The 23,906-nt window shown below is 40.7% G+C and overlaps 1 protein-coding gene across 6 annotated transcripts in view; it reads right to left on the bottom strand.

Moving 5' to 3' along the window:
• Positions 1-23,906, bottom strand: part of lrch1 (leucine-rich repeats and calponin homology (CH) domain containing 1) — a 96,872-nt gene that overhangs the window by 38,896 nt on the left and 34,070 nt on the right. For all 6 annotated transcript variants that reach the window (XM_026145606.1, XM_026145605.1, XM_026145608.1 and 3 more), the window contains exons 2-6: positions 19,681-19,825; positions 10,844-10,970; positions 8,236-8,341; positions 3,048-3,184; positions 2,455-2,585 (exon numbers count right to left, since the gene is read on the bottom strand). In XM_026145606.1, coding sequence (XP_026001391.1) covers positions 2,455-2,585; positions 3,048-3,184; positions 8,236-8,341; positions 10,844-10,970; positions 19,681-19,825 — 646 coding nt within the window. The remainder of the gene's footprint in view (positions 1-2,454; positions 2,586-3,047; positions 3,185-8,235; positions 8,342-10,843; positions 10,971-19,680; positions 19,826-23,906) is intronic.

Raw genomic sequence — 23,906 nt, 5'->3', positions numbered from 1 at the left:
GTGCTCAGAGCTTGTTCCTATGCTGCCATGAGTATTAGTTTATAGGTGGCCAGCACTGCAGGGGTTGTTTGTTTGTTAGTTTGTATTCCTACCATTGTTTCATCTGTCAATTTCTTTCTTTTTACATTGCTTCCTGTTTGTATTGTTATTCACTCTGTTTAGCTCACTTCTTTTTCTTTTCTTTGTATCACTGTGTGCAGTCCATCAACCCATTTCTCTGACTGCTTCAACAAGTCTTTCTTTTGTCCCTGAGATATGTGCAGTCTTTTTTTTGTATGTCCTTACTAGGTGTCATCATTCAAGGATTGTAGTCTTTCATTCCTTTGTCTACTTAAATGTTTTCTTCCTGTATTCACTCCCGATTCCTTTATTCATCAGTCACAGAGAACATCTCACACACCGGTGATGAGATTTTGGACAAACCTTTCAGTATGATGGCAGTCTGTCACTGCTACCCAGCTGGGAGCCGGAGAAAGGATCAGTTTCAGCTGACTAATGGAGGATTTGGCTACAGGCTGAGAAACTGAGCAAGCTCAGATCACAGACAGTTTCTGTCTACGTGTAATGTTGTTAAAACCATACGAAATAATGGCCCTGGGGTGATGTAATGTGCTTCTGGCAACTATCTTGGCAGTCCAAAGCTTAAAACAACTTACAGCATTCATAAATAACCTAAAAGTCACAAAAATTTGAAACAAATGTCTCAAATGTTTTCTCTGTTTGCTAGTTTTCTCATATGTCCTAAACTTTTCTAGAAACAAATGATGGAGTGGGATGTGGATGTATCCTGTACACTAATACTCAATAAAACTGAGTATTTCCAGGACTGGGAATACAGTTCAGATGTGAACCAAAAAACAGAAAAAGCTTCAAAAGTTCATGATTTTACGACTTGAGTCAAATTATAGCTTTTTCTTGCTGCTGTTACACCCAAATTTCCCCTGAGGGACAATTAAAAGATTATTCTATTCCATTATGCCATGTCAGTAGTTATATATAGTATACTTTCTCTTTGTCAGGTTAACAAAACTGAAAGAAACCTTTGTTCAGGTTAAAGGTACAGTCAGTCATTTCTTTGAGGCCACTTAATAAAACAAATGTTGTAATCATAAATATAAATTAATAAGTGTGTAATTATTTCTTAGGACAAAATGATGCATTCTCATAAACTTAGTACATCAAAGGAGAACAGAACTCGTAGACAAATTTTATTTTGCGTCAGCACCTTCAGACTCAAGATATAAAAGATCATACCTGTGTTTTACCAACGGAGCAAAACCACGAAGGAAAGAGACATAGATCCAGATCAAAGTCCATCCTCTCCTCCCTAACCTTAAAGCTAAGAACAAGCTGGCTACATAACAATCGCTTTAAGCTAACATCACACCTACTAATGCCAGAGTCAAGTGTCCTAGAAATAACACTTTCCCTCTGATAAACAGTTTTTATATTCTCACATCGTAACAAGAGTTTATTCGCTAAGCCTCGGAGTCCAACAATGTTAGCCTCACTTCAATGAAATTTTCACCAACACCATGCAACGCATACTGACAGAAAAGTTCAGGATATCCTCAAAAACTCACACCAATATCACTGTGATCACAGAGAAGTGAGCTTTACTGACTCATCAGACCCCTTTCACAAAGTTTTACAGTCTCCTGCATAGTAAATAGAAGCGGATACTTCTCACGCAGCATTGACAGCTGAGATAAACTGCAGACTGAGCCTAACCAGATTTTTTTTGAGGTGACTCAAGGAAAAAAAAAAAAAGCTAAACCCTGCAAATATTTAGTGGACACATATCACTTTTTATTTATTTTTAAAAGTATTTCTTTTTTTTGATTTATTGTTACATGTTGCTATTATTCAAATATTAGAAAATATAAAAATGTCTTTTTTACACAATTGGTAGCAGACACATGGTGGCCAGCCGTGGCCACTATGGCTCTTTTGCTGACTAAAGCACGTTTGTCCTGCAGCAGCCACTGTAGCTCGGATTATACACTTTGGGAGGGGGAAGAAAACAATTAAGTCGCTGAATTCTTGCAGGTTACATCCCATGCTAATTTTGAAACCCATCATTTAGCTTTAAAACTAAAACCATCACTAGCTGCAGTATCATCATGCTACTCAGACAAGAAGCCAAACAGAAACAGTTCTATCACTGTGTCTGGTTTTAGGTACTGGAACCATGAGGCAACACTGCCATCACAAGTCAACATAGACTCAACATCTTGCTCTGTTATTTTCACCCAGAATACCATTAATGAAAAAACAACAAAAATTGCATTGCTACATAACCGCTAGCAATCCTATTCACTTTAATGATAAAGAATTGACATTTCGACACCAGAACGTTGTCAAAGACGTACAGTCTAACTGCACTACAAGAGCAGACGCTGATAATGAAGAGAAGATAATCCCCCCCAGCTGTGTGATACCACGGTAACTGACCTGCCAGTGGTGGGCCTTGATAAGTTGATTCGCCCCATGACAGGCAGGTAGAGAGAGTCAGGCATCTTCTCGCTGCGACACGCCTCAATGCTCAGATACTTGAATATGTGAACTTTGCCCTTTATACAGATCTGAATAATGGGAGGAAAAGGGACTCAAATCAGCATCAAGTAAAAGTCCAGCTTTGCTTTGTTTTCTACATCATTTCAGCCTTTATTCACAAAGACTGCTGAGTCACTTGTGTCTTTTTTTAGCTCTTGCAGCTGCTCGTGCTTAACATTTCCAAAAGCAGGTACATAGCTTTATACTACCTATTGCAATACTGCTGCTATGCTGCTATGATCATGATGATTGCTGTAATGGCCAGATAATAGCCCTGTGCAGGAACATTAAGCTGAAATGATACATTTAAAAATATAAATTTATTATGAATGTCTGTTTCTTACATTAGGATGGTATCTAAAAAAATAAAGTAGGTTTAATTTTCAGAGATGTGCACTAAGAATTTATGTCGAATCATGACTCAGACACAAAGAATAGTGGAAGATATAAAGTACATTAAGACAAAAGTGTGTGTGTGTTTGTTTATGTACCTGTGCGGGTGGACTCTGCAGTGGATTGTTTTCTAACTGGAGAGTCTGGAGCTGTTTCATCTTCCTGTAACACACTGGGATGGTGGACACTTTGTTACAGGAGAAATCGAACTTCACCAGAGGAAGATCAGCCAAGTCTGTAGGAAGACACAAACGCACAAACATCAGGCAAACAGCTCTGGTCATCTGCTCCTTCAGAGCGAGCAGATTTGTTTTGATTTGGCTTATACAATGCAGCACATAAGGGGATTATATCTCATCAGAAAACTTCAGGGTTATCTTTTTTTTTTACCCAAACCATGTTTGTTTTTCTTTTACTTTCTGCCCAACAATAACTCGAATGGAGACGCCCAGGAGGTTTAAAGTCTGACCCTTTTGGTTGATTTTTGCAGAAGACAACACTCAAAATTTGAGACAAACTGCACCTTTGAAATGCCAGCAAACTAATGGATTTAATCTTCCCGGGACTTTACCCCTGCTGTGAAAATGCTAATCACAATGTGCTGGATGAACTTTCACTCCCCGGAAAGTTCCAGAACATTAGTCTTTTCGGGGGGGAAATTAATGTTCCTGGAACAGCGAGTGGAAAATCACTTTTGGAGAACTTAGGCGTGTCTCAGTGTCTTCTGTTTTCATGTAATCCAGACTGACTCCATGGTGGTGAGATCTGTGGAGGTCGGATGATCTCTGCCAGAACACTTTGTTCTGTTCTTGCGTCTGAAGATAGCTCTTTGTGAATTTTCTTGCTGCAGAATTATTTTTAGACGGCTTAGACCTCTCTCTGATGGCACCGATGAGAAAGATTGCATCAACCTGCAACCTTAACCAGGCTGAAATGAGTGAATTCTTGTTATTTTGAACCAGGAATTCTTAAAATAGATGCTAAAGAACAACATATTTGGGCAGGAATATTGAAAAAGTGGCATTTATTTAATATGAAATGGTCAGAGCAAGATGCCCGCTCTCCTGCATCAGCTGCATAGACCATACCACCTGCCCAGTCAGGTGTGGGACATGGAAAAACATGCATTATCTAGTTTCTGCTGACATGCACACGCTTCAGTGATTTGCATAGAATTACAGATATTCAGGTGTTTTCCATAATACTACACTAAGAGGCTTCAGCACACACACAACCTGATTTTAAAATAGACCGATACCAGCAGTTTGTTTAGTGACAGTGGAAACCCCCCCTGCTGCTGATTTAGTTGATCTCAAGTAGACTACACACACTTACACTTTCACATGGGTAAAACCACCAACATGTTTCCCACCAGATAACACAATGCAGCTCTTGTTGTTATTTTCAGACTAGGTTTGTAATTGTTAGCAGCCCAGAGTCAAACTGTTTCTCTTCATGTGAACTTTATTCCTCATTAAATCCAAAATAACCTGGAAAACCTGGAACACCTCTCTTACACAGCGTTTTACTGGAGTGACTAAGCTGTAATTTAACAAAAGTGCCTGTTTTATGTTTAAAGAGTTATGTAGAGTCAATATACAAGCGTGCACACCTTCACAGAGTACCCAATATGTTAACAAGTTAGATGAAGAGGTTGACCACACACTTGATTACAGATTCCAGGTTGCAGCAAGCTTTGGAACCAGCTTTTAAACTAAACACGGTACATTTCTCTATGTATTTCTGTATTTTTTCCCACGGTATTGGGTTTTACACTGGAACAGTGATACAACACTGCTACCATGAGATCCAACTGGACATAACACCACCCCCCTTATGGTGGTACCATAGACAGTATAAGAGATGAATGTAGCTTCCGTGGGCAGATAAATGAAGCCAATGCTGAGGTGCCTTAAACTTGCATGCCTTATTTGTATGGCATTCGATTGCAATAGCTGTGGTTGCAAAAACACTTCCAGTCCTAAAGAAGTGTACAGGTATGGGATTTCATTTTTGACTGCTGTAAGCACTCTACTGTTCAGTTTATGGGCATGGTCATTTATGCCCATAAACTCAACCTTGAAGCTAGCTTCCAAGTACCCAACCTTATTATAACAACAGGAACCTAGAGACCTTGAAGCTCACTTCAACTGCACTCACTGAGTGCAGTTGACATTAACTGAGCTAATGATATTTAGCTCAGTTAATGAGGTCTCTTTGCGCCTAAATCTACAATTAGTCGATTTAGAATGTAATTTTTTAGAAAGCGAGAATTGCAATGAATGAAAGGGAACAAATGCATTTTTCAAAATATCAAACTGTTTCTTTGAGCATATCATAAATATGGGAAACAGAAACACAGAATCATTTTTTCAAAAGGTTAACACAGATCTAAAACTTACCCTGAACTGCACTCAGACTACTAGCTTGCTAATGTTATCCAATGCCTGTTTTCCCCAGCTGCTTGGCTCTCCCTGATATTACGTGATTTGGAATTTATTACCAGAGTCACTGTAAGCTCATCTAAATGTTAAAAAGGCATTATATTTCTCACTGTGAAGCAATTTATCTCTCTATCTTTTCTAAGTCTTTGCAGTTATATAATTAACCTTTCTTTGAAACCTTTTAGCTGAGGATAAACTGTGAAGGTTTTTAATGGTGCCTTTACCTAGACTGGCAAACAGTCATATACAAGAAATGTATAAACTTTCCGGACTCCTGGTCCACCAAACGCATTGTCCTTATTTGTCTTCTTTCCCAGTGTAAGATGTCCAAAAGAAATTCTCTATGTGAGTGTATGTGTGTGTTTACCGATCCTCAGACGGATGTTTGGGTTTGTGGGCAGAAACCAATGGGGGAACCATATCCTGCAGACTGCTAATGATGCGCAGCTCAGGAACCCATCAATTTTGACAGCATGATCATTACAGAGTGTTTAGACAGTTTCTCATAATTAAAACCACGTGTAGGCGGTAATAATGTCAGCTAAGCACATGTGATGGTGTGAGTGGTGACACCAGAAAGCATTCCTCTGGTTACTGGATAAAAATATTCTCTATACAGTACTCGATTAAATTATGCATAAACATATGTTCCCTTATGCCTTGAGATCACTCAGGACAAATGTGTAAATTTCATCTATAGTGCTCTAACAATTTTATTATAAAACCATCTGACTTTAAAACCAAAAAAACAACAGCAGCAGGCCAATCATGACAGCAGGGGAGACAATTCCTATAAAAGGTACAAACTACAAATTCTCTTTTCACTCCGTTCCCTTCATCTACTTGTAGGACTGGACTCAAAATCTGAGGTTCTAGATCTTGTGCTGAAACACAAACAAAATATACTAGGGTTCACAAAGTTTTTAACCTGCAACGGTATACAAAAACGGGAAAAAACTTGCAAATTACTCCTAAATCTTTTTTAAAAGAACAATAAACAGAAAACTTTAAAAGAACTGAGGCCTCAAGTTATCTAGCAGTCTGTTTACATATGTTCAGATATGCACAGCATCGAATCTGACTGCTGCACACCACCTCACAGGTCTGGAGATCTGAGAGCTGGGCTGATATGAACCATTTTCCTGGTCTTAGTGAACTGTGGCTGTCTGATGAGAAATCTGCAAAGTAGCTGTGCCTGAAATAAAACACAATAACTGCTGATTTACTTTAGATGTTACACTTTGGGCCTGAGTCACTCAGGCTAGAGACTAGATGAAGATTTCAGACATGGCTCGTAGTTCTTTTCACAATGCAGATTTTTGTTATAACTAAATTACTAAATTTTTACAAGACCATCCATGTTTTCTTCTTTGACATACTGTTGTACAAACTGTGTTGATAAATAGCTGCTAATAGCATTATTAGATGACTTATTACTTATTGAGGTACAAACTTGCAGAAGCCTCCTCTGATGTCACTGGAAGGAATATGAAATGTATAAAGGATTGACGACACCAGTCTGCTCCATTGCAGCCTTGATGCATTATGCTGCTAACCAAAGCTGCTGCTGCTGCCATGATAATTCTGGCTTTAAAGATCATTTTCCTACCAGCTCTGATCTTCTAGTTAGAGTCTGACTCTCTGACTTTATGCTATTGCCACCCTGAGCTTGGCCGACCGTTAAAAAGCCCTCAGCAGTCATGGTGGTCTTATCTCAGGGACTCTTCAGAGCTGCACAAGTTCAACAGATATTAAATCAAAAACAACATCCCTCCCTTTGTCGGGGCTGCCGTCCAGTCTGCCTGGTTGAAGCCCCCCTCCCCCCAGCACCGTGGTACTAAGCTTCTGAACCAGTTCAAAGCTCATCAATCAATCCAGGAGATGGTCATAAAGGTGAGGGGATGGGGATATGTAACAATTCAGGAAACTGGAGCAACAAATCCAAACCGGCTGAATAAAGCGATTGGAGTTGCTGTTGTTTATCATTCTGATCAACTATCTGCTGGCCTGACTCCATGTCTCGAATCTGTTTATCAGACTATCCAAATGCTGGACAACTGACAATGAAGACAGAAATTGATTTTTTTTTTTTATATCTTGACTATATTGACTACAAAACAGGAAAAAAAAGATCAACAGACCCATTAATAACTAAAACAGCTATAAGCTCAGGCCCTAACTTAAAAAAAAATACTGTAGTCAGATTGTATTTGGGTACTGATACTGGCCTTACATGCAGAGTTGTTCTGGTGTTTATAAATGGCTGCCCGCCATGTAAAAGCCAGTCTCTCTCCAGCCTATCAGTTAGTCAGACTGGGCGTTGTCTCACTAGATGAGCACCAGACCTTTGTGGCTGTTGCTCATCTCTGTGTCACTGACTTATTTCAGACCTTTTGGGCTGGAGGTCGCTCCTCGGTCACACTGAGGGTTAAGTATATTTTTAGGCCCAAGGATGGGTGTGGCAGTGCACGCAGAGGACTCTGTGGTCTCAGATGCACCTCCCAGTCTTGCATATGGAAGAGATTATTCCATTTCTGAATTTCACTCTAAATGAGACTTGACTTTCCGATCCTCGAGTCACAGCACGGAGTGCACAACAGGCTTCTGTAAGGTGCAGAGGTAAGGTGGGATCAAAAGAAAAGTGAAATTAAAAGGCTTAAACGCTGCCTAAAGGGAACATAAATCACCTTAATTACACACCTAAAGTCAAAACAAAGATTTCCAACCAAAATTCACCAGTCTTTAGGACACAGAGAGCTGAAAGCCTTCACTTTCTGAAAGTCATCAAGAAAGACAGGACACTGCAATTTGCCTTATACTGGGGGGGAAAAAAGGCACTCACCTTCTGGCAGGACACAGAGAAGGTTTCGGCGCACGTTTAGCTCGCGCAGAGCTTTGAGTCTGCCGATGTGACGAGGAAGAGCTGTGATCTCGTTGCAGCTGATGTCCTGCAGAGGACAAAAATAAACGAGGGGAGTGAGCGGTTAATATTTATGATTAGTAATTGTTTGAAATGCTCTCGGCAGCACGGGAGCAAACGTCACAGCTGAGCAGATGGTGCAAAGTCGAGCTGGGTTTTCATGCTGAGAGGACGCTGCTGGAAAGTTAATAAGCAATAAGACTTTAATACCATATCACACACATATACAGAGTCCAGGTATAAAGAAGAGGTGAGAGCAGTGATGCAGTTGCCTGAGCACAAAGAATTAAACTCATACTGACAAGAAGTGAAATAACAGTAAGCAATGGGAAGCTTCCAGGTTCTGAGTTATCTCAGATTTGTTTGAGCAGACAGTAGCTGCTTTTAGCTGAAGTGAAGGACACTTCTGACTGACATATGAAGGAGTGGGAATCAATTAGAAGAGACAATGTGCGATGAGCTAATCACTTTATATGTGGGCTGGGCTTTAGTTTAGAGTCAGGCTTGGCTCACGACACTTCAGCTTATTTCATTTTCACCCTAAAAAGACTTAAAGTGATGATGTGCCCCGATTGTCCTGCTGCTGACCAGAACTAGACCGTTTTCAGCTAACAGGCCAGGATGAGGACTGTCATTCTCATTAGCCTCTGCTCCCTGCACAGGAGTGCTAACAAGCAATGTGATTGTTTTGCCTGCCAGCAATATTCCATGTAAAGAGCTAAAACAGCATCATTGTGGCATACTGACTCTCCTCTGAAACAAAACGGACAGTGTAATGGGTCATGAAAATATCTTCCTCATCAACCAATCTGCCAGTGCTGCCATCTGCTGATTCCTTGTTTGCACAGCTCTGTCAGTCCTTGTAAAAATTCACTCTGTTCACAAGTTTGACCCAATCAGATCAGGTCGGTCAGCATCACGCACATTGTGAATGAGCTAATCACAGCACACCACCACCACCACTGGATAAAGTGAAATATCCCGCAGATGGGCTTCTGTCAATTTTTCTGTCAAAATCCAGCTTCCAGTTTGGATTCAGGAGACAGACACTATCTCTACTTTCAAGATTAGGCTTAAAACTTTCCTTTTTGCTAAAGCATATAGTTAGGGCTGGACCAGGTGACCCTGAATCCTCCCTTAGTTATGCTGCAGTAGACAAAGGCTGCTGGGGGATTCCCATGATGCATTGAGTTTTTCCTTTCCAGTCTCCTTTCTCGCTCACTATGTGTTAACAGACCTCTCTGCATTGAATCATATCTGTTATTAACCTCTGTCTCTCTTCCACAGCATGTCTTTTATCCTGTTTTCCTTCTCTCACCCCAACCGGTCGCAGCAGATGGCCGCCCCTCCCTGAGCCTGGTTCTGCCGGAGGTTTCTTCCTGTTAAAAGGGAGTTTTTCCTTCCCACTGTTGCCAAAGTGCTGCTCATAGGGGGTCATATGATTGTTGGGTTTTTCTCTGTATCTATGAAGCGCCTTGAGGCGACTTATGTTGTGATTTGGCGCTATATAAATAAAATTGAATTGAATTGAATCACTATCAGTTGTATATATTATGCAGCACTTTATTGTGAGACTTGTTTGATTTAGAATAAGAGATGCTGTTGTGGAGGAAAAAGTAAAAAATAAATGTCTTATTATGAGTTTAAGAAGAAAATACCATTTCATTTCTTCTGCTTATCCAAGGCAGGGTCCTGGGAGCAGCACTCTAAGCAGAGAAGCCCAAACCTCCCTCTCTCCAGCTCCTCAGGGAGAACAACAGAGAGATATAATCTCTCCATCATGTCCTGGTTCTACCCCAGGGCCTCAACCTAGGAGGCATCCTAGTCAGATCCATGAACCACGTCAGCTGGCTTGTTTTGATGTGTGGAGTAGCGACTCTACTCTGAGCCCCTCCCGATTAAATGAACTCCTCAGCCTTTCTCTAACAGACAGCCCAGCAACCCTTCAGATTTTGCTGCCTGTATCCGTGATCTCGTTCTTTCATTCACTACTCCGAGCTTGTGACTGTAGGTGAGGGTAGGGACGTAGATCAACTGGTAAATCAACAGCTTCAGTTCTCCTCACCACAACAGAACAGTACAGCATCTGCAGCCAATGTCCCAATTCATCTGCCGATCTCCTGCTCTGCTCTCCCCTCAGTCGTGAACAAGACCCCGAGATACTTAAACTCCTCTCTGACCCTGAGTGGGCACTACTCAGGGTCACAGAATCGACGATCTGATCTGATTTGTATCTTTTTTCAGAAAAAAAGACACAAATGTAACATCAGAATGAGCCAAGGAAATATAAAAAGAGAGTGACGACGTATGTCCCTAAATTTCATGTGACACATAAAGCTTACTGAAGAAGGGCTAAAAAACATAAGCCATAAATCCTCTCCAGACTGGGATAAAAGCAGTGAGCAGCACAACTGGAGCATAAGATATTCACATACAGACAAAGAAACACAAAAATAGAAATATTATTACTCACTCCTGAGTGCCACAGGAATAAACCAACACAGTGACACAAGTGGTAAAACAGCCTTACCAGCTCCATGAGCCTCTGCAGTTGTCCAATGGTCTCGGGCAGGCTGACCAGCTTGTTGTTGCTGGCGTTGAGGACTCTCAAAGGTAAACCACACAGGCAGGCCGGCAGGGAGCCCAGCTGGTTACGACTGCAAACACAAATATCATTCAGTCGAGGGGATCACTTGTGCTCATGTGGTTTTTTTCTTACACCACTTAGTATCTTTAAAGAGCTTTAAAATAAAAAAAGATTAAAACGGTAAAAGCCATTCCTTTTACATTGGACTACAGGTGAACTATAAGCTGATAAGCTGATCATGACGCAATTATAACTTTGTTTCTAAACATTTATGTTCCACATGTGACTGAAAGGGAGAAGAGCTACATGAATATTTTACCACCAAATCATTCAATGCGTTATTAAGATTACAGTTGGAGAGTTAACGATGAATGCAGGGAAGAATTCCTCACTCCCGAGTAGGGATGGGTACCGGTTCTGACATAAACGGTAGTAACCAGACTGAAAAGCAGCGCACATTTCGGTGCTTTATTTCGGTGCTTTTTTTCCCTGAGCTGTGACACACTTTGGATTCTAACCAATCATTTTACGTTTCCGAGGATAGTAGGCGGGTCCAGGTACGTACGTTCTTTTAGAGCAGAGCTACAGATTAAAAATGCCCAAGGCGAAGCGGTCAAAAGTCTGGCTGTACTTCACAGCAAAATATGCAAACTCAGCAGCCTGCAACAAGTGCTTTAAGCTGATACTGTGATACTGTCAAAGGAGGTAACACCTCGAATCTGATGAAACACCTGGCGACGCATAGTGTTTTTTTTAAAAGCCGAAAAATGCGCCGTATTTGATAGCTTGCTGCGAGACCTCACTCCGTGCACATCTACTGCGGGTGTGGTGCCTGTTATCGGACCCGGAGCAACATCCCCCAAGAACCCGAAGAGGAGAGTCCTGGCCCCTAGCCCTGCCAGTGCAGCAGAAATGATGAGGATGATGATGGCAGCAGCAGCCGTTCTTCTCTGCGTGAGTCGCTTAATGTTGTTCATGTGTAATTTACATTGAGTAGGCTAACCACGTTATTACATTAATGCATGTAAGGTGAACTAGCAAACATCATCATAGCTACATGCGGCTGTCTTCTTGTTTGATGGCAGATACTCCCTTCACCCTGGCCAAAAAGGCTAAAATGACCAAAGAAAAAGTGGGAAACAGTTAAACATGAGAGGTGTTTTGTGTTTATTCCATTGTTTAAGCACTGCTTCCAGCCAAGAGTGATACCATATATGCCCCATAGCTGCAGAAAAGGCTAACATTGTTATCTTTTTACAAAAAAACAGCTGAACATGAGAGGTTTTTGGACAAAGTTGGTGTTCTCGATTCTTTAAGCACCGGTTTGAGCACCGTTTAAGCACCGGCACTGTTTCAAAAGTACCGGTTTGGCACCGGTATCGGATAAAACCTAAACGATACCCATTCCTACTCCCGAGTCTGTTTATGTTGCCGTTTGCACCTTACAGCAACCCTCAGGAAGAAATAAACATGTCACAGCAATGTTTCCTTTTTACTACACACACACACACACAAATATGAAAACAAAGATGTCTTTTTACTATTTTTACAAGAGGAGACACACTGCAGGAAACGCTGTACAGAGGAAGTTATGCTATGGATGGGCAACAGTCTATTGTCTTAGGGTCTTTTTTTTTTTTTTACCTTCATCTCTCTTTTCTAAACAGGACACGACCACTTTTGAATTAACTTTACTCAACTTTTACCAGACCAAAGCTAGCAGGGGTATTGTACTCATGCTCTACACTGTGGGTGCCTGACTGACCTGTACAGTTTGAAGGAAGAAGTGGAGAGTTGTCACATCTAGTGCAAATAACAGATTACACGTGTCTAATAAAATCTGTAGTGTCCAAGCTGGAAGGCCAGCTACAGGGAAGGCAATTCAATATATGAAATTTCCAGGAAATCCCAAAAAATACAACAGGTGTCGCTCCTCCTTTTGAAGCCGTCCTTCATTAGTCACACACACACACGCACGCATTTTCACCACAAGACTGCGAAACCCCGTCTGACTCGGGGTTCTGAAAATAGCAATCAGGAAACATACAGTATAAATGAGTTTATGCAGCTGTTCCCACACATACTCCGACACTGAAGAAAAAGAATGTTACACTTTAATACTATGATGTTGCAAAAGCTCCAGAGGTGGAACAGCCTGACATCCTCTCTGCAGACTGGGTGTGGTACAAGTAGCTACAGTATATTTTAATGGAACAGGTTAATTACACAAATAACTATTAATTCAAATATGCATCGTATATAATAGTATAACAGAGCACATCTCAGTAATGAAACAGATTCCAAATAATAATCCAAACACACTAATTCAACCCACCCAGAAATAAGATCCACACCCTTTGAAGATACTCTTAAATATCTAGAGTCGCTCTGTGTAGCTACATGTTGGCACAGTAGTGCTCTGAGCTACCCTTACTGTCCACCCCTAGGTCCACCCTTACTACTTCTATAGGGAATAAGAGGTTAAGCAGCAGCCAGGTGCTGATGATCAAATAGACTTGACTCATCAGCACCTTTCAGGACCTCTATAAAAGCAGAAATGCTAGCAGTTTGCTGGTCTGGAGCCTTCATGTGTGCATTAACAACATGTCCCAATCGTCCCATGAGTGGATGTCCCAGCAAATTCACCCCAAGGTCAGACAATGCAATTTTCAGAGAAACAAAACCCTAAAAGCTACATCTAAGACTTTACTGGCCTCAGTTAGCATGTTAAATGTTAAAGTTCAAGACAGCATACTTAGACAAAGCCCCTCCCCTCTCCCTCTAAATAAAACAAACAAACAAAAAGAAAAACATGGCAGCACAGCTAGCTTCACAAAGTTGCATTAGAACAAACCACAAAACCTCTGTAACAATGTCCTTTGGACAGACAGGACAAAAGTGAAATGAGATGTTTGGCCAGAATGCACAGTGTCACTTTTGCTGAAAATGAAACACAGCATAGTGGCATAAATACCTTATGCCAGCTGTCTAGCACGGTGGTGGTGGCATGATGATTTGGGCTTGTTTTGCATCCACAGGATCTGGACACCTCACAGTTATTGCACTGATCATAAACTCATCTTTATACTAAATTATTATGCAGTCAAATGTGAGGCTATCTGTCTGACAGCAAAAATGGGTTGTGCAAAAGGATAATGATCTCAAAACACCAAATCATCAAACCTACAAAGGAATGTTTGAAAAAGGAAAGAACTGTTGCCATGGCCTTCAAAGGAAAAAAGTTTGGCAGAATCTTAAAGGAGCTGTTTGCAACCTAAATGTAAAGTAATAGTGGGCAACTATGTGAGAGACAAAAAATGATTACTTTAAGTTATCTAAGGAGCTTGGAAAGAAAAGAGACTTAACTTCTTGAAGTTTCTTGACAACGTTTCACCTTTCATCCAAGAAGCTTCTTCAGTTCCTCCTTCTAATGGAGCTTCTATGGGTCCTGAATAATATGGTGTACCTAGCTTTTTATAGGATTGTAAAATATCTAGTGAAATTTGTGTTTCACATGTAAATGTGTAACACAATGAACAAAGCTATATTATATTGTTTAGAGTATTTAAATTAATTAAACGACGAATTACATGCAATGTGGCAGATACACATCATCAGCTATATTTTCCCTTTAATTTCATATAAACTCAGGACCGGATAAAACCAGATATTTTTACCCGTAACTAGGACAACAGAAGAAAAGCACCACTAGCAGGACTGTTCTCCTTTTACATGTTGTAAACACTGTGAGGAAAGAGGGCACACAAAATATTTGCAGCTGTGTGGTCCATATTTGGGATTTGTTTTCAACACCCTAGCAAAGTCAATCTTTTTGAATGCATATTTGTGGTCTGGACTAACGGCACTCAAAATAATCACAATGTAGTTTAATGTTATGTTTTACAAAAACTGACATTTTCAAATTTTAGGGAGGAAAAAATACATAATCACAACAAGTCTTACTTTTTGAAATATACTAACAATCTCCTTGTGTTGTAAAAAATAAAAGCACTTATGAGTAAACAAAAGTTAACACTCACAGAGGTCTGCGTTTCAGATGTGCCAGCGAGCTGCTGGACTTTAAAGACTAAAAATATCCTGGAGAGGAAGCAGAGTGTCCATCCTATTCGTCTGTGTGTGTATTAAAGCCTAAATGTGATATTACACTTCCTTTCTGCAACCAAGACTTGCTGCAGTGTTTAAAAATATTCAACACAGACATACTTCTGGTACTTCAGTCTTTGCAAGCATGGGCTCATGCAGTCTGGTTGTTTACTGAGCAGATCAACATTCAAATCATATCATCAGTTCATTTTTTATTACGTTAAGTTAACTTAACTTAAGTTACTAATGTAGTCAGTGACAGCACAATGACTGGCAAAGCAGCACAATGTTCCACACTGCTACTAATGGGCTTTTCCAAGAATTTTTACTTTAAAGTCGTAGCTTTACAAAGGCTGCACTGGAGCAACGGCAAAAAAAAAAAAGAAAGAAAAGAAAGAAAAGAAAGTAAGAATAAAAGTTACTTTTAAAAAATCTAACTGTATTCACAGTCTCTTTGTAATGTTGTGCATTGTACTGGGAGACATACACCCCAAAAAATAACAAGATGATGATGGGAGAGGGTGGGGGAGTGTGACAGCATGGGAAAAGTGTGGTTTAAGAAAACTGCTTTCTTCCAATTCTTTCAGGATGATGTCAAGTTGCAGGAACTTCAAAACAAAGCACAAAGCTTTCAAAGTTACACACCACACCTGCAAACAGCTTGTTTTCTGCACCTGAGGTAAGGTGTGAGTCGGGGTTGAAGTGGTTGAAATGTTAAGACTGCATTGCAGGAGGCAGAGAGCTGGTGTTGTAAGCCACCACCTCTGTTCCATGATGAACTCACTTCTTGCCTCGGGTGACCTCAGTAGGTCACATGATAGGCTGGGGAAAGGTAAAATGTCAAAATCGCTAGCGATTTTTCCAGTCAGGCTACTAAAATCCATCTCAGCCCTGCCGGTCGGGCTATCATAGGAAGGAAAAATATGTCAGTGCTTTTGCATTCTTTCGCAAACGTAGCTGGGCAATTATGGCATTGGCATCGATGAGCCTCTTTCAATATGTCACGTATTGAAATCGCGTTTGAATTTGTGCTTGTTTTTTGCTTTCACTTTCATTTTCCAATAGCACAAACTGTGTATAAAGAGCGGCAGTACTGATTGGTGAGTGACGATTAATGGAGGTGAAATGGAGAGCAATGCACAGGAAGAGAAAGCTGATGAAGGAGATGCTATGCCCTCAACGTCGAGTGTCATTTTCTCATCTGTGACTTCAGTGGAAATTTCAGATTGAGGATCTGACACAGACTGATTCATGTTCTACAAAGTTCTTACACGTTCACAGAAACTTCTGTTCAATTAGAACCAAATATTGGAGTTGATGATTCTAATTTTTATACAGTTGTTGTAATTTGTGTATTAACAAATTTTTTTTTGATTGATGTTTTGTTTCATTTATTTAAAAATTATCTTATTTTTTATTTGGGCTACTAAAATTTATTTTGGGCTACCAAAATCTGAAGAATGCCTGCCCAAAGGGCTACCAGGAATTTTGAAATTTTGCGGGCCCTGTATATGATTGTGAATGAACTTTGAGGGATGTTTTGTATGTGTTTTGATGTAAACTCCCATGTATTTTGTCAATAAAAGGCATTAAAAAAAAAAAAAGAAAGGAGAAAAAAAAGGTCTCACAGCCGTTTCAACCTCATGCCATGCTCCAGATACCTCGGAACTTGGGAGTGTCATTAAGGCTGGGTATCGATTTCGATTTCTATACTCGATTCGATTCCGATCCACAAGGTTTTATTCGATTTTGACTCAGACAGTCAGAAATATTATAATTCTGATCATTTATGAGTACATATCCATATTTTTATATCTGTGTATAACAACAAAGATGACACTTGTGAGACTTCATCAGAGGTGCAAGCATCACAGCAGATGCCTTTGTGTTAAAATAACTGAGGATAAAACACAGAAAAACATGAAGGAAATTTTTCTTCCCTGGCTTTTTATAGCAGATAACCTGAAAATATTTTGCAGTAGATCAAAAACTGAAGAAAACCATGACTCAACATATGAACATTACCTGATGCTGCTGACGTGAAGCAGAGCAAAGTTACAGAGGTTTAATTAGAGACACAGCTAAGTGTTTTGAATAATTTTAAAAAGTTTATATTTCTTCGGTATTGAACAGCAGAAATGAGGCTTTCTTGTTAGAGCTCATTTTAAAAAAACAAACAAAAGAAAAACAACGACTGACAGCACCTTCGTCCATGTGACGACTCATATGACAGAGGGTAGGGTTGTGCCAACACGTTAACGAGCTAACTGGGCTAACGCACTAGTTCCCACCAATGTAATTGAGCATTGCGTGGCACATCCGACATACTGGTTTACTTTTGTCCATCAGGGTCATACTTCACATGAAAACCAAAATAGTTCCAAACGCCAGATCTGAATGAGGGTGGGGGAGGTTCAATTTCAGGTAGCGTTGAGGCAGTTGCCATGTTGCAACGAGCTTAGCTTCTGTCTTGCTAGCTTGCGCTGCGCTCAGTGGATCTGCGCTCGACAGTGCAGCCTAGGCGGAGTAGTCGAACGCAGATCCACTGAGCGCTCAACACAGACAGCATCGTCAGAAGAAAAGTTGATAAAATAAATTAAAAATTTTGTATTGTTCGATACATATGCGTACCGAACCGAAAGCACTGTATCAAACGGTTCAATATCGATACGAGTATCGTTGCACCCCTAGTTTTTAGACATACGTTGTAACGGCCACCATTTGAGTCTAAGGTTTATTTTTTAGCACCTGACGGCTCTTTTTTTCCTTCTCATTTGTAAACTCTTGCATACTCTTTAACGTGATTCAGTTTTTTTTGAAAAGTCTCAACAGGATCTTAAGCTTAAACAAACAAGCGGACGTAAAAACAGTCGCTTGTCCGTCCGTAGTGTGGTTATATTAAATATAAGAGAAAGAGAGAAGTTTAAGAGATTAATATAGCCACTACAGTGACCATCAAAACGATGAAAAAATATTGCTGTAAACAGTTTATTTTACGACACCACAAAACAAACGATAGCGTAACAGGAAATGATAGACGTTTTTATATCGTCATCCAATATATATCGTCATATCAAACCGCCCTAACAGCGGTCATATGAGTCAATGGCCCGCAGGAACATATCCAAAGGGGACAATCAACCATTAGTATTGAAATACCTGGGACACCAATTTGTTTTTGTAGCTGAAGAAGCCTCTTGGATGACAGGGGAAACTTCTTTACAAACCTAAAGATGTCCAGTCACCTCCTTGTGTTCAAGCTTTCAAGGCTACTATGACCTAGAAGACTGAGAACCTGCTAGTTTATTTGACTGACACCTCTTCTCCTACCCTGCACAAACCAAACCAGGGGAGAGAGGTGGGAACTAGAGTGTCTTCAAAAAAATACAACAAACACTTAACCTTTGAGATGTAGAGTCACAAAACATTTCAGGCCGCCTTCACTTGCAGAGTGTGACAGATATGATACAATGAAGAGAGTGGCGAAACCTTGACCTTTAAAGGCAGAGAACAGCACAGTTTGTGAAGATCAACATAAGCCGAGTGTATCAAAGGTTTACAGTTAACTAACAGTTCACTGAACATCAGCTGTGTGAGACACTTGGCAAAATGATCACCCTGCAGCATTGTTGGCACATCACACAAACACGGACACACACCTGCATTGACCCCAGGCAGCAGTACAACAGCTCAGATGGGCCGAACACTGAAAGCGCTACCACCCAAAGCTGACACACAATAGCAGAGTCTGCCCACATTAAAGGACAATAACACTGCTTTATTTATGCTCTGTCACTCTCATTCAGTCTGATGCTGTGTTCAGAGTGCGGAGCCTCAAATCTGACAGGAGCCACACGCACTCACAGGTCCTTCTGTCTTTGTGAGGACACTGATATAATGCGTTACCTACGGCTTCTCTTTAGTTGTCACAACTAATTACAACACCCTAACCCATAAGGACAAGGTTATGGTCTCTCAGAACTAGTTTTCCCACGTATTGTACAAGACGCACAGAACTGTACAACTGTGCATTCGTTTTTTCTCTTTTTTTGTCAAATTCTCATGAGGGTAGAAGAAGCAGAATAAAAAGACAAAATCAAACTGATCTCAAACCATGTACATCTGTCAAATGGCTTCACCCACAATGACAAACAGTAAGAAAGAAATGCACAATGTCTTACTCCTTACCTTCCCACAGCATTAAGTGCATCTGAATATCATATAACGATGTTGCTCTGACCAGCAGAGGCACTACTGAGTATAAACAGCACGCTCCTGCTGTGGCGCCCTCTTTGCCAATATAAAGAATTCTGGATGTAATTTTTACATAACTTAAAACACTATACACTGTATATTTATTGTATTTTAGCATATGAGAGAAAAGGAACCACTGTATCAGGAACCTTTTAGAAATCAAAGCATGCAGCTCAACAGTTGTGATGCAGCATCAGTGAGTGTAAAACTCCATCTGTCTGAAGAAAGTATTTAAAATATGCTAAAATTATGCAGCATCACATTATTCTACTGCATTTATGCAAAAACACAGAGTGTTGTTTAATACCTAGTTAATGGGTTTGATGTTCATAAAACAGAGGTTTCACTCCCTCAGTCCCTGCTGCAGAAAATGTTCCCATATCGTAAAACAGCAGTGACACCAAGTGTGTCGATGTGTGTACCTGAGGTTTAAGGAGGTGAGCGACTGCAGGCTGATGATGCTGTCTGGGATGGACCTGATGCAGTTGTGGTACAAGTTTAGTGTTTCCAAGGCAACCAGATGGCATACCTCTGAGGGGACGTCGGTTAGTCGGTTTTTTGACAGGTCTGCAATGGAAACCAAGAAAAACAACGTTTAGAACAATTAAAGGGCACATTGTAATAATAAAAGATGCAAAGGTAGCAATTTGAGTAGTAGTTGAATGAAATATTAAACATTTTAAAAAACAAAAACAAACTTTGACATCTGGTGTGTTAATTGTAATAAAAATCAAAAATAAGTTGAAAGACAGGTAGCACCACAGACTCATATAAAGGTCTGAAAATGAATCCAATGTGTCCTTTTTCTTATGTAAAAATCAGAGGAGTGGCTCTTTAAACGGTCTGACTGGATGGAAGTCTGAGAAAACAGTTTACCTCCTCCATAAACTTAGTAGGCATAGCCCAAGTTGCTAGTTTGAATTGGTTTTCAGTTCGGCCCTGAGTACAATAGATGGTGATGCCATGTTTTAAGACATGGCATGCATACAGTGGGGCAAAAAAGTATTTAGTCAGCCACCGATTGTGCAAGTTCCCCCACCTAAAATGATGACAGAGGTCAGTAATTTGCACCAGAGGTACACTTCAACTGTGAGAGACAGAATGTGAAAAAAAAAAATCCATGAATCCACATGGTAGGATTTGTAAAGAATTTATTCGTAAATCAGGGTGGAAAATAAGTATTTGGTCAATAACAAAAATACAACTATATACTTTGTAACATAACCTTTGTTGGCAATAACAGAGGTCAAACGTTTACTATAGGTCTTTACCAGGTTTGCACACACAGTAGCTGGTACTTTGGCCCATTCCTCCATGCAGATCTTCTCGAGAGCAGTTATGTTTTGGGGCTGTCGCCGAGCAACACGGACTTTCAACTCCCGCCACAGATTTTCTATGGGGTTGAGGTCTGGAGACTGGCTAGGCCACTCCAGGACTTTCAAATGCTTCTTACGGAGCCACTCCTTTGTTGCCCGGGCGGTGTGTTTTGGATCATTGTCATGTTGGAAGACCCAGCCTCGTTTCATCTTCAAAGTTCTCACTGATGGAAGGAGGTTTTGGCTCAAAATCTCACGATACATGGCCCCATTCATTCTGTCCTTAACACGGATCAGTCGTCCTGTCCCCTTGGCAGAAAAACAGCCCCATAGCATGATGTTTCCACCCCCATGCTTCACAGTAGGTATGGTGTTCTTGGGATGCAACTCAGTATTCTTCTTCCTCCAAACACGACGAGTTGAGTTTATACCAAAAAGTTCTACTTTGGTTTCATCTGACCACATGACATTCTCCCAATCCTCTGCTGTATCATCCATGTGCTCTCTGGCAAACTTCAGACGGGCCTGGACATGCACTGGCTTCAGCAGCGGAACACGTCTGGCACTGCGGGATTGGATTCCCTGCCGTTGTAGTGTGTTACTGATGGTGACCTTTGTTACTTTGGTCCCAGCTCTCTGCAGGTCATTCACCAGGTCCCCCCGTGTGGTTCTGGGATCTTTGCTCACCGTTCTCATGATCATTTTGACCCCACGGGATGAGATCTTGTGTGGAGCCCCAGATCGAGGGAGATTATCAGTGGTCTTGTATGTCTTCCATTTTCTGATGATTGCTCCCACATAGGGCTGGGCGATATGACCCAAAATTCATATCTCGATATTTTTTAGCTGGATGGCGATATAAGATATATATCTCTATATTTTTTTTAAGCCATAAAGTAAGAACAAAAAGAGTTCTTAGTCAAAGCTGTGTCCCAGATGTCACACAGGCACTTTTATTAACATACAGCACAGATGTACATGAAAAATTACTCAAAATTAAATTATGAGCATTCATTAAATAATAATGCTCCATAAATAAAAGAAAACAAGGTTGTTTTTGTGCTAAACAAAGAGCTCACAATTGTGCAGTCAAAATGTAAACTAAAAGACGCTGAGCGTAATAACAAAGACAGACAGATTTCACAGCTGCTCTGTTCCCAAGTTTTACTGTGTGACTGATAGCCTGGAGTTTGAAATCCGCTTCATAACCACGTCTCTTACAGGTGCCATTTATGGTCCTTATACACACACAATACGGTAATATTACGTTGATGCACAGTACGTATCACTCCGCGAAGCTCCTCGGTAGCCGTAATGCGCCGACAATCTATCAAGCGGTGCAGCTCCGTAGCTTACCAAAGTCGTACTCAAACATTTTTGACAGATTGCTGAACGCCGTGTACCACATAAAATCGGTTCGCGGCCACCAAGCACAACCAGAATTCATACATAAGGCGCGCTATCAACTTTTGAGAGAATGAAAGGATTTTTGGGGTTAGCGCGGTTAGCTCGTTAGCGCGGTTAGCTCGTTAGCATGTTTAGCTCGTTAGCACGTTGACGCCGTCCAGCCCCACGCATGGGGCGATGCGCAGTAACTCGTTAACGGAGATTTGCCGTGTCCGTCTTGTCGCTGCCTGCACGTGAAGCGATGGGGTAGGAGGGGGAGTTGTCTTCAGTGAAGGCGAGGCGGAGTAACGTTGCGTAGAGACAAAAGTGGACGAAAGAGAGGCAAACTTGCGGCTCCACAACTATAATTATAACGTAACATAGACTATATCGATATAAAGGATATTGTCACATCTTATATCTCGTATAAAAATATATCGATATGTTTTAAAAACTCGATATATCGCCCAGCTCTACTCCCACAGTTGATTTTTTTCACACCAAGCTGCTTGCCTATTGTAGATTCACTCTTCCCAGTCTGGTGCAGGTCTACAATACTTTTCCTGGTGTCCTTTGAAAGCTCTGTGGTCTTGGCCATGGTGGAGTTTGGAGTCTGACTGTTTGAGGCTGTGGACAGGTGTCTTTTATACAGATGATGAGTTCAAACAGGTGCCATTCATACAGGTAACGAGTGGGGGACAGAAAAGCTTCTTACAGAAGACGTTACAGGTCTGTGAGAGCCAGAGATTTTCCTTGTTTGAGGTGACCAAATACTTATTTTCCACCCTAATTTACGAATAAATTCTTTACAAATCCTACCATGTGAATTCATGGATTTTTTTTTCACATTCTGTCTCTCACAGTTGAAGTGTACCTCTGGTGCAAATTACTGACCTCTGTCATCATTTTAAGTGGGGGAACTTGCACAATCGGTGGCTGACTAAATACTTTTTTGCCCCACTGTAGTGACTTGAGGTTCTTAGTCAGTTCCTCCCTAAATTTGTTGTGTAGTTTCAAAGGGCCAAGACTGCGACAGCCCAAACAGTCCACAAATCAATGGGTGACCTCATAATGCCTCCATCAATTTTTTTTATACACTGTAGTTTTCATTAAAAATATGGTAACCTGATTCAACATATACATAACTCATACAGTCCTCAATTTTGATTAAATACAGTGACTTATTTGATGACAGAAGGATAACCCGGGCTGTGTTTTATTTTCTGTTGGTGTTAAAGTCTAGGTAAAACATTGCTCATAAGGTAATTAAATATATTTCAGTACGATATAAAACTTTGTAATCACTCTCGTCGGAGCTGGACCTACAACAATTTGCTGTAATGCACTATACACCTATTTGCACACCCAACAATAACACATGCATTAAGATTTCTCGCTCCGTTTATTGTACAACATGCAGATTTTGGACTAAATTCTCTCTTTCCTTGTAACATGGAGCACCACAGACACGCCAGCAGAGGACCGTGAATCTGAGGTACGACTGACGTCAGACTCAAGGAACTCAGCATTTGACATGAGGACTCAGGTCAGCTGCTCAAGCCAGGACTGTTGACATCACTTCCTGCCGTAACTCAGCAACAATAATATCAACTTCAGTTATCAGCAACCCAGTAAGGCCAAGAAATGTCAGTGCAATTATTCCACATTGTTCTGCCAAGGCTGAACTCTGAGCCTCTTGAAAAACACATTTTGTTTTGTTAATGGTGCAAGAACAGCACAAGAGTTCATTTCCTCTGGTGGAAACAATCGGGGAAAAGTCATGTTGTACTTTTGTATTCAGTATTTATAGTCACGGTTTTCAATTAATATCCAGCAAGACTATGAGCAGAGACCTCGTTGCTATTTTTTTTGTTATACTAATGTTCCAGAGTTATGGAACAAGAGAGGTACTGCCTAACAACCAGGAGTAATCCGGAATTCTTTTA

The sequence above is a fragment of the Astatotilapia calliptera genome, chromosome 16 (genome assembly GCF_900246225.1).
Source record: "Astatotilapia calliptera chromosome 16, fAstCal1.2, whole genome shotgun sequence".
NCBI lineage: Eukaryota > Metazoa > Chordata > Actinopteri > Cichliformes > Cichlidae > Astatotilapia > Astatotilapia calliptera.
This window is presented reverse-complemented; position numbering and strand designations above follow the sequence as displayed.